The 13,765-nt window shown below is 36.7% G+C and overlaps 1 protein-coding gene across 1 annotated transcript in view; it reads right to left on the minus strand.

Annotated features, from left to right (window-relative positions):
* Window positions 1-1,930: 1,930 nt before the first annotated feature.
* The window catches only part of ANKRD31 (ankyrin repeat domain 31), a 235,287-nt gene continuing 223,452 nt past the window's right edge, over window positions 1,931-13,765 (minus strand). The window contains exon 25 of the mRNA XM_058274931.2: window positions 1,931-2,241. Coding sequence (XP_058130914.1) covers window positions 2,096-2,241 — 146 coding nt within the window. The 3' untranslated portion in view covers window positions 1,931-2,095. The remainder of the gene's footprint in view (window positions 2,242-13,765) is intronic.

The following is a 13,765-nucleotide window of genomic DNA, read 5'->3' on the forward strand; positions in this document are numbered from 1 at the left end:
TATTACAGAAAGAAAAATAAATTTATTTAATATACTTTATGCTTTTATTAATAGGCATATCTTTCTAGGTGCCTTCTTTTCAGATAACAATATCTGAACAGAAAGAACATGTACCAGTACCAATTTCAAAAACTGTCAAAGAGTACAGGGAGTCTTAATTAAGTCTTACTTTTGCCTTGGTTTCCCAGCCCCATAATTTCTCTCCCCAGAGGCCATTGTTAACCAGTTTCTGTATATACTAAAGATAATTTTTAGGATTCTATACATTCGAAATAAAATATTATTAAAAGGCACACCATATCTCTGTAACCACCATCAAAAAAAGAAAAAAAATTCCAGCACTTGCTGGAGAAATTTTTATTATAAATAAAAATAAGAATGAGAGAGAAGCTATAGGATTAGGCCAGAAAGTTAAGGGTTTTTTGGGGAGCATGGGGTAAAGAAGGCTAAGTAAATAATAATTTGGTTATCAAAGGTGTATTAGGGAGGCGGGCTTGGCCCAATGGATAGGGTGTCCACCTACCACATGGGAGGTCCATGGTTCAAACCCTGGGCCTCCTTGACCCATGTGGAGCAGGCCCATGTGCAGTGCTGATGTGCGCAAGGAGTGCCCTGCCATGCAGGGGTCCCCCGAGTAGGGGAGCCCCATGCGCAAGGAGTGCGTCCCGTAAGGAGAGCTGCCCAGCACGAAAGAAAGTGCAGCCTGCCCAAGAATGGCGCCACACACACGGAGAGCTGACACAACAAGATGACGCAACAGAAAGAAACACAGATTCCTGGTGCCACTGATCAGGATAGAAGCAGTCACAGAACACACAGTGAATGGACACAGACAGCAGACAACTGAGTGGGGGGCAGGTAGGGGAGAGGGGAGTGAAATAAATTAAAAAATAAATCTTTTTTTTTTAAAAAAAAGGTGTATTTGTCAGCCAAACGGGTGCTGATGCAAAATACCAGAAACTGGTTGGTTTGTATAAAGGATATTTATTTGGGGTAGGAGCTTACAGATACCAGGCCATAAAGCATAATAAGTTACTGCTCTCACCAAAGTCTATTTTCATGTGTTGGAGTAAGATGGCCTCCAATGTCTGTGAGGGTTCCTCCCTTTCCAGGGCTTGTTTCTCTTTCCTCTGTGAGCTTACTTCCTGGGGCTCCAGCTTAAGTCTTCAGCATCAAACTCCAGCATCAAAAACCCTCAACCTTGTCCTTCGCCATGCCTTTTATCTGCAAGTCTCCACCCACCAAAAGGTGGGGACTCAATGCCCTACTGGCACAAGAGGTTTACCTGATTACATAATCAAGCAAACCTCTGAATCCAATATAATCTATTATGGCCAGAGGAAAAGATCAGTTTACAAACATAATCCAATATTTCTTTTTGGAATTCATCAATAATATCAAACTGCTACAAAAGGATTAAGAGAAATCCTTGAAAAACTTGATAAAACGCTTGAATATATCTTTCTTAAAAAAAAATAATCTCTGTACATGACAATGTACCTGAAGTTAAAGGGGGAGTATATCTTATCTAAAATAATCAGCTCTCAAGTCAACACTTGATTTGTTCTTTGTTCTAAGAATTAGCATAGTTAGAATTCTGAATAAAATAAATTTTATGAAACTCAAGATAAATCTCTTTCATAATTTTGCATTTTGATTTCAAGATATTTTTAAATAAATGGGGAAAGGGATTAGGAATTTAAATTCTTCTTTGATGTGGATTCATTTTATCTGGGCCTTTTCGGGACCAATTAACTATGGATGACTCTTATTAGTATCCTACTTCCATTTTGGAATGAATGTTGTTTAAACAAAGGTAGAAATGTTGATTTAAAGTTAGTTTTAAGTTTATGATAATAAAGAGAAAGTCAGAGGCAATTTGGTCTAGTTAAAAAAATGCCTTTATTTTAATGGCAAACAATTTTCCCACTACAATAGCTGAACAGTTATCGTTTTCTTTACAACAGTAAACATGAATCTTGAGTAGCAACTCATGAATTGTGTTAAAATAGTCCCACAGAACACACAAGATAAAGTATGAACACTAGTAAATAATATGAACAAATACCTAATAAATTATTATGAAAACAAGGCTTTAGAATGGTAGTTCCTCACTTTCCACATAGAACTTCCAATGCTGATCCATTAGATGGCATGGGAAAAATTCTTTATCGCTGATTAATAGTATTTCATTTATTTGTAGATAATGTGGGATGTTTTGTATAGACTCTATGGACGTTCCTGTTTAAAGAAGTGTCAACAAATTAACAAGTGACTTGTAAAATATAAGATTTAAATTTAGTTATTATAAACCATAGACCCTAGTCAAGTCTATGTGAAAGCATGCATAACAGGTTTTTTGACCAGGACACTTATAACTCACTCCATTTTTTGTGCCTGAGACAAAGCTATAAACCAGCACTGGCTAATTTTGAGAAAGAGTGGCTTATTTGAGGTCTATAAAACCAAGCAGAAAAGCATGTTTAAACTTATGAATGCAGCTGTACAAGCCGCTCTGTGCCCCAATTTCCAATACACTGAGAATAAAAGTTGGGAGGATCAAGTGAAGTATCTCATGTGAAATATTTAGCATACTACCTGGCATATAGCCAATACCCAATAAATGTTATCTGCTGTTATTTATTACTCAGAGTATTAGGCTGGATCAAGGTTCTAGTCCTGGCTCTGTCACAAACTTGGTGTGTAATATCAAGTAAGTTACGTGGCTTCTCCAGGATCCATTTTAGCTCTACCAGACTCTATATAGGTCAATGAACCTAGAAATGGTTTCTTCATGTTCCCTGAAAGTCTCAGAGATTCAGAAATTAGCTAGGTGAGCTAAACACTGTTCAGCAAATGGAATCTTCTTCCATAGAGAGCATCAACATGAGTGTGACTTCCACCAGGAATGGTTTTAGTTATATTATACTAGTCCAAGAGCTTTGTTCATAATTCTAAGCAATACAAATGTTCACATAATTACATATCTGAATGGGCATCTGGTGTTTTGATGCCCACTACCCATTTACCCTTCCTCTGGTGACTCCACTCTGATTTTCCTCTGGATTACCATCCCTTTCCCCTTGTGGTGTGGGTACTTCTTTTGGAGTTGTTCTTGACCTGATTTAGATCTAAACCAATCAGTGAACAGGCAGATTCAGGGATAAGAATATGTGCCATTCAGAGTAAAGTGGTTCATGCTCAGTTACTTTGGGTTTTAAACTGTCACTCACAACCTAAAAAATCCTAAAAACCTAAAGAATCCCAATTCTTTTTACACAATAATTCTCTTAGCAGCTTGTTTTATTGACTTTTTGAAACGAGGTATTCCACAAAGGTTGGGGTGAAGAGCATTATTCTCTCACTGGGAAAACCCATAGAAACAAGGTTTCTAAATATTAATTTAAATTCATTTCATCAAGATCAGCTTAGTTACATCATTTGAGCTCCACCATTTATACCAGTTTTTTTATCTGCAAAATAGATTGCCCTTCCCTCTACCTAATTTATAATTTGAAAAACTTAACTCAGTTTATCTACAATTCAGAAGTCATTCCCCACTTTTCACTCTTCAGTTGTGTGCAAATATTTCTATAGGATTGATACTCAGAAGCAGAATTTCTGAGTTGAACGATTTTTACTTTTAAAAGGTACTGCCAAGGTACCCTCCCAAATGCATTCATTTACACTACCAATGAAAGTATGAGAATAATAATTTTTCCACTACATCTTTGCCAACACTGAATATTATCTTTTTTTTTTTTTAAAGAAGACAGGACCTGTACATGGGAAACAGGTGCTCAACCGCTTGAGCTACATCTGTTTCTCTCAATTTTTTTATGTTTAGCCATTTTGATGGTAAAATACATGTTTTTACTGTTTTGATTGGCATCTTCCTGATTACTAATGAGCTTGAGCATCATTTCATTTACTTAATATCCTTTACAATTTCTATGGATAAAAAGTCCTATAAAAGAAGTTACTTACGTTGATTTAATCAATATCAATTAGAGTAAGGAGCTAATTAGGTCAGAAGTTTCATCTATAAAGATCAAATTTATGTTCCAAAACCAGACTATCAGTTGACCAGGCACCTTCACTGGAGTATCCAAGTTCAGTCAAATCTGTCATTCCAAGTGAAAATGAAGCTAAAATCTCATGTCCTGATAACACTGCACCCATAGTATTAGCTTTGAAACATCAATACACTTGAATATTTAACTCAGCCATTGTTTTGGAGGATCACTGCTTACAGTTCTTATTCTGTGGTAACTAAAATAAAGTTCTGACAGTTCATTTTTTATTATTTTTCACATTAATGTATTATTAAATATTTTGATAATAATAGTACATTATTATTTATCAACCCATTGAAATGATGGCTGGAAGTAGCTGCTTAACTACTGATTATTATTTCCACAGTGGTTATATGAAACTGCCAACAAAATCAACAAGATCATAATGTTTCATTCAAAAGCAATTTAATACGTTTGAGAAAAACTGTTCTTAATAAAGTAGAGAAGAGATAATGGGGCAGAGGAACGGGCCTAGTGACACCTTGGTATTGGGGAATTGTAGTGGTGGTGCCAAGCAAGCAAACCAGGAGGGCCCGCAGCTGGAGGGGATACACTGGTCATATGGCACAAAGCCCTACCACCTTAGACCTGTGCTCCTTCCTTATAGTCTACTTCTTCATAGCCAGCACAATTCCAATCACATCATCCTGTGGTTAAACAACTATTCAGAGAAGGTCCTAGCTTGAATTTTCACTGTAAAGTTTCTTGCAAAGGGCCAAATTAAATCAGCACAATTTAGTATGTCTAAATTGACATGGTTATTTTTTAGCTGCCTTAAAAGGACTTTTGGCAGAGATTGTCAGTTGTCTCCATTTTTGTCTGGGCAATGTGTCAGTCAAGTGGAAAAAATACTTTTCAGCCCTCCTTGCAACTATGTGTAGCCATGTGACTAAATCCTGGCCAGTGATATGTAAACTAAAGTATGTCAGACTTCTGGGAAGGTTGCTTAGATGAACGGACAGTCTCCTTGCTTTCTGTCTTCCTGATGAATGCAGATGTGATGGCTAATGTGGATGCACATTCATAGCTATTTTGGGCCATAAGTTGTCCTTCATGATGGAAAATGGAACAGATAGACAGAAGGGTGACTATGAGGTGCTGCCATGACTGCTCTGAATCACCAACATCTAGACTTCTCTATAAAAAGTATTTAGACAACTGTTATTTTGGGTTTTCTGTTGGATGAAGTGAAACCTAATTATGCCTGATACAGAACTTTTGAACTCTAAGAAGTAGATAGAACATGTTTGCAAAGACTGAGATCATCAGATCTACTTGGGACTTTATCTTTTGAGGAACAGAGAGATCTTTAATATTTAGACTCATGAAGATAATGAAATGAAAAACAAAACCCACCTAATACACCAACCTTCAATTTTCTTTTTACTATAATACATAGGCATAGTATAAGGATTTTCAATAAATGAGAGTTGGCAATAGTTTATACTTTTTATGGAGCTTTTATACACATTGTCTCATTTGATCCTATTGCCTGTAGTTTGGTCACGTGCAATTAGGGAGAGTTGGGAAAATCAGGGCTGGAATAACAAGGGAGGATCTGTATACACAAAAACCTAGCCTCTCTGTCCAAAGAGCCAGCTTTGCCACAAAAGACACAGGCCTAAATAAAGATACGTGTAGTGGAGGTCCAGGAGTACTTTATATGTCTTATCTGTTTTGTAAAGAGAAATCTTCATGCTTTTGTTCATATAGAAAAGATCACCAGTGAAACTATAGAATGTTAGGTAGTAGCTCCAGAGGAAGCAACTTAGTGATTTTTTTTCTTAAGATTTATTTATTCCATTCCCCCTCCCCCCATTGTCTGCTCTCTGTGTCCATTCACTGTGTGTTCTTCTGTGACCGCTTCTATCCTTATCAGCAGCACCGGGAATCTGTTTCTTGTTGTTGCATCATCTTGTTGTGTCAGCTCTCCGTGTGTGCAGCACCATTCTTGGCAGGGTGCACTTTCTTTCACGCTGGGCAGCTCTCCTTACGGGGGGCGCCCTCCTTGCACATGGGGCTCCCCTACACGGGGTACACCCCCGTGTGGCATGGCACTCCATGCGCACATCAGCACTGTGCATGGGCCAGCTCCACACAGGTCAAGGAGGCGGGCTTTGAACTGCAGACCTCCCATGTGGTAGGCGGACACCCTATCCATTGGGCCAAGTCTGCTTCCCCCAACTGATACTATGTTGAAAACTTACTGGCCCAAACTTGGGATGCTTGAGATGACAAAACAAAATTGTTTAGAAAATATCACTTTCAGATGGACGTTTGTTAACCTAGTAAATTCTGGAAGTGGAGTTTCAATAAAGCAAAGCTATTAAAACTATTTTTTTTTCTTTACAGCACTCATCTTAGACAAATTTAAAAAAAAAAACCAGTATGTGAAAGCTTTCTGTAAAATTGTAAAGTGTTATGCAATGTTACTATGCACTCTAAGCTAGTTTTGCTTAGAGATGAACCTGGGCTCCTTCTTAAGGGTTGCAATGAATTTGGAGAAAGGAGCCATTTTGGGCCCACCTGCTCTTTTTCAGCAGGTCATAAATAAAAGGAGTGATAAAACCAGTAGGGTATAATGGTTTGATTTATATCTTTCTCAATGATCAGCCATGTCAAGCTAGTACACCCTCAAAACTTATATGGTTGACTTTCTAACTGGCAGTCATACATAGAGCTTGTCTTTCCAGGGAGAGAGGACACGGTAGCCATCATCCTGCTCCCATCTCCACTCAAGTTCACTGCCAGTATATACACACTTCTCAATTGCCAACAATCATAGAACTTTAGGAAACTAAGCGTGGCTCCGCAGTAACATTTTCGGGTAAACTTATGCAAATGAAGCTCTGGGAACAGCAGAGCACACCACAAAGCACAGTATTAAGACCACCTCATAGTTTCTTACAGAACAGCTTCCTTTCCATTATGTTCAGACTGGAAGAAAAACACAGAAAAGCCATTCCTTACAATGAATTTGTTCTTATCACCTTTGCCTTTTATTTCCTGATGCCTTCTCCTCCTCCTCCATCTCCTCCTCCTCTACCACCTCTACTGCATAGGTCTCAAACTTCTTCCATCATGGCATTGCCTACCCATTCCATTCCAGCCAGTGCTGTTCCATAAGACCTACTTCTCTAGAATTTTGCACTCTCTTTGGCTGATTACTTTGTTGTTATCCACAATAAAATTTACCATATATGTTGGAGGAGAAACCAACAACAACAAAAAAACTGATATAGAAAACTGAGCCAAAGAGGGTAATCCCCATGTAAGTAAATGTAACAATACAGAAAATGATTTTAAATTTATATTCCCAGTTTGAAACAATTTTCAGTAGCTATTGAAATTCTAGATTATTTTATTACATAACAGAAGAGTTTTGAAATAGTTTGAATCATTCCAGGCAATGATATTTAGCAAAGTTAGAGCCAAATAGCCCTACTAATTTTCTTTCTTTTTTGAGTTGAGGAAAATTTTGCTCCCTGTCTACATATTTCCACCTGAAGGAAGGAATACCAGTATATAATTTTAAAATTAATTTTGTTTGCTTTTTCTTTAAAAAAAGAAACATATATAGTCAATCCTCATTATTCATGGATTCTGTACGTAGGAATTCTTCTTAAAAGACTGTAACCTCAAAATCTATACTCACAGTACTTTAGTGGTCTTTTATGGACATGTACAAAGTGGCAAAAAATTTGAGTTACTCAATGTACATGTTTCAAGCTGAGTATGAACAAAACAATGTTCTGCCTTCTTGTTTCAGCTCTCATACTGTAAACATTTGTGGCATATTTAGTGTCATATTTCCTGCATTTTTGTGCTTTTTGTTAGTCATTTTGTTGGCTAAAATGGCCCCCAAGCATAGTGCTGGAGTGTTGTCTAGTGTTCCTAACTGTGAAAAGGCTGTGAGGTATCTCACAGAGCAAATATGTGTTAGATAAGTTGCATTCAGGCGTGAATGATGCCCATGAGTTCAACGTTAGTGAAACAAAAATATGTATTAAATGGTTGACTAAAATGTTGTGACCAGAGTCTCACAGAAACCTAATCCTGTATTTCCCCTAGGAGCAATGTTTCAATATTTGCTAATTAAATGTTGGTTGCAACTTTATTCATATATACTACGAATAAAGAGAATTGACAATATGTGGTTTGCTATACTTATTTTAACTGAAAATAATACTATCAGTCTTCTGAGAAATTGATAATAATATATAACTCCCGTGGCTGAGGGCATAGCTCTAGAGTTGAGATCCTCTTTGGTGGGCCCCAGTCTGAGCTCATTCCCCAGTATATCTTGGGATGTTTCCTGGCTTCAGGACTTCTATTGCTGTGGTTTCAGTATTCTACCTATGTACATACTCCAAGAATGGCTTTAGGCATGGTCTCTCCTTCACTCCTTTTCCCTCTCCCTGCCCCACTTCCCTCTCCTACCCAGATAACCAATGATAACATTCTGAGGTATACCTTATCCTTCTAGAATTTGTTTCTGTTCTCTGGTAATATCTCACATTTGCCTGTACTTTTCAAATACTTTATTTAATTCCCACAAAACCATGTGAAAGAAGGAAAGAATTAGGTTAGGAAACTGAGACTTAGATTTTTATTTTCTTGGTTTATCAATTCATTTATTGTACTAAATATATTCACTGTTACTTAATGGGAACTTAATAGGTTGCACAAAACACATACAGCCTAAATATAAAAGAAAAGCAAGCAAAAGTTTCCCCATCAGGGAAGTGGATGTGGCTCAAGCAATTGGGCTCCCATATGGGAGGTCAAGGGTTTGATGCCCAGGGCCTCCTGGTGAAGGCAAGTTGGCCTGTGTGGCAAGTTGGTGCACGAAGAGTGCTGGCCTGCATGGACTCTTGGCCAGTGCACAGTACTGCCTCGTGCAGGAGTGCTGGCCCATGTGGAGAGCTGGTGCAGCAAGATGACGCAACAAGAAGAGAAACAGAGGAGAGATAAGAGATGCAGCAGATCAGGGATCTGAGGTGCCACAAGAGAATGAGCCCCTCTCTCTCACTCTGGAAGGTCCCAGGATTGGTTCCCAGAGCTGCCTAATGAGAATATAAGCAGACACAGAAGAACACACAGCGAATGGACACAGAGAACAGATAATTGGGGGGAGGGGGGGGAGGTGGGCAGGAAAAATAAATATAAGCAGACAGAGAAGAACACACAGCGAATGGACACAACAGACAATGGGGCGGGGTGGGCAGGAGAAATAAATAAATCTTAAAAAAAAAGTTTCCCCATCAATCTGCTCTATACTCTTACTTCAACCCTTTCTATTCCCAGATTTGGGCCTGTGAGGAGAAATCAGAATAATTAAAGAGAATGTGAGAAGGATACCCTATAATGCCTGTATCCAAATTGAAAGCTTCAAACTTTGGAGTTCTGCTTCCCATTTTGGCTCTGAAATTCATCTTTTGGGTAGGAGGTTGAGAGAAGGAATGAAGCAGCAAGAATGAGATAATGCATGGAAAATGTTTAAATTGAATATTCTTTATAGGAGGTAATTTTACTCTGGGTGCCTTAGTAATTGTTACTGTCCCAAAGAAAGACTTTAGAAAAACTAAGCTGTTGTGAGCTGCAACAATGTGAAGTTACAGCTAAAAACACTGTAACACCAGGAGCACATACATTCAGACACAGACATACAAACACACTTAAGCAGCCTAACACCATCTGCAATAACTCTTCCCCTATAACATTCACATTCTTCATTCCTTAGTGTGAGAAAAATTAAGTGGAAGAGTGCTTAGAGGTCTAGTTTTGCATAGAGGGCTAAGATACCTCCTGGCTTTGGAGCCTGAAAAGGATGGAAAGGACTTGGAAGAGTTTTATAAGTTCAATCATTGAAAGAATTTTTGTTAGTGCACAGGGGAGAGAGAAATTAGAACCCTTCAAAACTAATTTAATCTCTTCTTTGGTTAAATAATTATTAACTTTGAAATGATTAACTGAGGACATCTGTTTGTAGCTTTTTAAGAGATGATTTTCCATCAGAAACTGGGAAGACCACCAATCCAAACCATTAAGATGTAGAAATCCTTTCCCTTTATTTATCACTTACACTTGAGGTAGATTCCTTAGGTAAAGTTAGTGACCTCTGAAACCTATAAACAAATTTCTAAACAGTAGCATATTAGCAGCCTGTTTATGTGGGCATTTGGCAATTTTTATTGCTCCACAAGCCTCCAACAAGGACCACATAGCTAGGAAACCATTTTGCTCAAGCATAAGGTGGGGAAGAATAAATCTTCCTCAAGTAGTATCACTAAATATTATGTACTATTGTGAAACTGACTTGCCAGATTCATTACTAGGCAAAAGAATGGGCTCATACAACTATTTATATATTAGTTGTTCAAGTTAACTTTACAAGGTGATAAGTTAAATTGTAACTTTTACTCTTCTTTTTCCTATAATTTCTTAAAAAATTTTTTCCCATGATAGATCAAAAGGAAAAATAAACAGATTTACTATTTTAACTGACTCACTTCTGAAACATCATTAATCTCTGAACTCCTTTCATTTAACCCATTTCACATCTCTGGTTCTCAAGTTTTCTCATCTGTAAAACAGGCCCAAGACTCATTGATTTATGAGGTTCACTTCTAACCCTAAAATCATTAAACTCAGATTTCCTGAACTTGTTACTGCAAACTAAGCATTCTACATTTCATTAGGACTATGGAATGCAACTATGCTTACTTAGGCTATAAATGGAAATACATATGCATATATTCTCCCTCTGAATAAAAATTATATTTCAATCAAAAGCAAGATGATAAGTTATATCAATAGATGGTTATAAGATACATCATTCTAAATATGTTGGGGAAAATATATTATGGATTTTTAATCGAAAGTGCAATTTGTCTTGTAAAATAAAGGGGTACCCTTGGAGCGGGATGGAGTATTAAATGATTTGATATTTAAAATTAAGTTAATAATTTGATATAGATTTATGTTGATAAGATTTTAAAAAGTCACCTGTATAATTACATGTGAAAACTATAATAAATAGAATGAAGAAATAGAATTGAATGTTATATTTAGAACTTCAAATTATTTAAACCCTTATTCTTTGGAGAAAATTGGTATCTAATAGGTGGTTCCTTAAACTGAATTCAGTTTGATTTTAAGTATAGAGTATTCAAGATTTTTGTGTGTTTGATTATAAAGAAATGAAAGAGTTCTACTAAAATGAAGCTCTTAAATGGCCTGAATGTATTTAAAATAACTTAGCAGAGGGCTAAGACAGGTGCTCAACAAATGCTTAGTTTTCTTCTCTTCCCTTGCATATAAGTTGATATACCCTCTACTTTATAAATTAAGTTAAATAAGTGTTAGTCATGATGCCAGGATGAAAAAAATTATGATTAAAATAATGAAAAAGCATTAAGAATTGTAAGTAAGAGTTGAAATAACATCCTCTGCTCTCTTATCAGGCACCAATCTTCCTTGGGTGTTTTAGTTTTAAGAAGTTCTTAACCACATAAAGCAGAGACATGTCTCATTCCCGTGCTCTATTATATATACACATTTAGAGAGAAATGAAACATAACAGCACTGAAATGAAGAAAACATCTTTTAAAAAGTCATTCATTTACAACAAATTGCCAATGTATAAAGGGCCATTTTACTAAAAAAAAAAGTTTATTTTTTTGCTGGAAAGGTGTGTTCCATTTTCAAATGAACAAATGATGTTAGATCCTCACCAAAGAAAATTATTAATGTGCATTAAATGATGGGTTGGGAAAAGAAAGACTTCAGGAGATACTCCTTTTTGTTTGTTTAGGTGAATACATTTAGCCTAATAAATTTTGAGTGTCTTGGTAGTATGGTGACAGGGAACATAAATATATACATTGGCTTTCCAGGTAAATAATGCAATGTGATCTATCTTAATGGAATGTTTTTTAAAAGAACTTTGTGAAAATATGTCAATATGTCTGTACATAATGATCAAAAATTATGTGGGCATTTAAAAATGTTCATTTTTTTCCTTCCAGTCTATACTGAAAAATATGTGAAGATTCCCTCAATTACAGAGAAGAGGAACTATAGCCACTAAGAAGAGGGCAGAGGCCTGGGAGGAGGTTGTGGAATTTCAAGGGAAAATGCACCATAGACTTACTCCATTTTAAAGCTTAAAAAAACTAGAGATAATGGATGCTTCAGAAGTTACATCAACAGTTCATCAATAGAATTTCACTTTTAAAAGTTTATGTTTATATGTTTAAAAATCTTTAATTAGAAACAACATGAACCATCAATAGTGTTAATATATGATATTTTAACACCCTGGAATCCACCAATACACTTACCAACCAATTAACTAGTTTTTGAGTAGAACTCAGAATAAAGCTCTCCCACCATTTCTGATTCACTGAAGGAAGTCTTAAGATGGTAAGATTAAAAACTGTTATTATTTATCTGTATCATGAAGGATTTTCTCAATATTATGCAAACAAAATGGTATCTAGAAATAAACTGGATATTAAGGTTGTTGCTATTTGTTCTATGTTGATATCATTTGATTAAATAACTTTAGGAAACGTTGGTTAAACAAAGCTAAACAGATTTCTTTAAAATTTCTTAAAGACTTTAATAAGCTACTGTCCTGTACTCTTTAGAAAGGGAAGATAGAGAATGCAAAGAGTATTTGAACATGAAATCTTCTCCCTACTTCCCTTTTCCAGAATATCTAATGGAACCATATTCCAGTGTAGGGGTTAAGGCTTAGGCATCAGATCTTGGTTTGAGTCCCCTGCCCTGCCATTTATTAAGCAATAAGAACTTGGATCAGTTTCTCCATACATAAAATGGGGATAATGATAGAATTGTTAGACAATTAAATGAGATCCTTAGTTAAATATTCAGCTCAGTAACTAGCACATATGAATTATTCAATGAATGTTTGCTATTATCAACTAAAGAGTCAGTTATATAAACTGAAAAGGAAAACCAGAGTGCTCACCCACCTTTAAACTCCTCTACAATATTTCTTAGGATGGAATATAAAAGTTGAACAAATCTATCCAGCCTGTTGTCCTATTACCAGACCTGGGAAAATGGGACAAGGTTTGACAGCAGTTTTGTGTACATGATCTGCCTGTCTGCCATCTGTTCTGCCTGCAGATTTAGAAGGACTCGCCAGTATGAACCATGCCACTAAGGCAACAAAAAAAGGCATCACAGAAGTCACTAACATTAATGTTTTCCTTTGGAGTTCTGAGATGCTTGGCACAGTGCCTCAGCCCTCACAGACAATATATGCTTGCTCTACTTCTTCCTATTCCACCTCTTTATCGTCATCACCATCATCACCATCAAAGCACCATTATGTTTTTTAAAAAAATTTTGTTGATATTTATTTTATTTTTTTAATTTTTATTTATTTATCTTCCCTTCCCCCACCCCCTCCCCAGTTGTCTTGTTCTCTGTGTCCTCCATTTGCTGCGTGTTCTTTTTTTTTTTTTTTGGTCTGCTTCTGTTGTTGTCAGCTGCACGGGAATCTGTGTCTCCTTTAGTTGCGTCATCTTGCTGAGTCAGTTCTCAGTGTGTGCGGCACCATTCTTGGGTAGGCTGCACTTTCTTTCATGCTGGGCGGGTCTCCTTACGGGGCGCACTCCTTGCGCATGGGGCTCCCCTACGCAGGCGACACCCCT

The sequence above is a fragment of the Dasypus novemcinctus genome, chromosome 2 (assembly GCF_030445035.2).
Source record: "Dasypus novemcinctus isolate mDasNov1 chromosome 2, mDasNov1.1.hap2, whole genome shotgun sequence".
Lineage (NCBI taxonomy): Eukaryota > Metazoa > Chordata > Mammalia > Cingulata > Dasypodidae > Dasypus > Dasypus novemcinctus.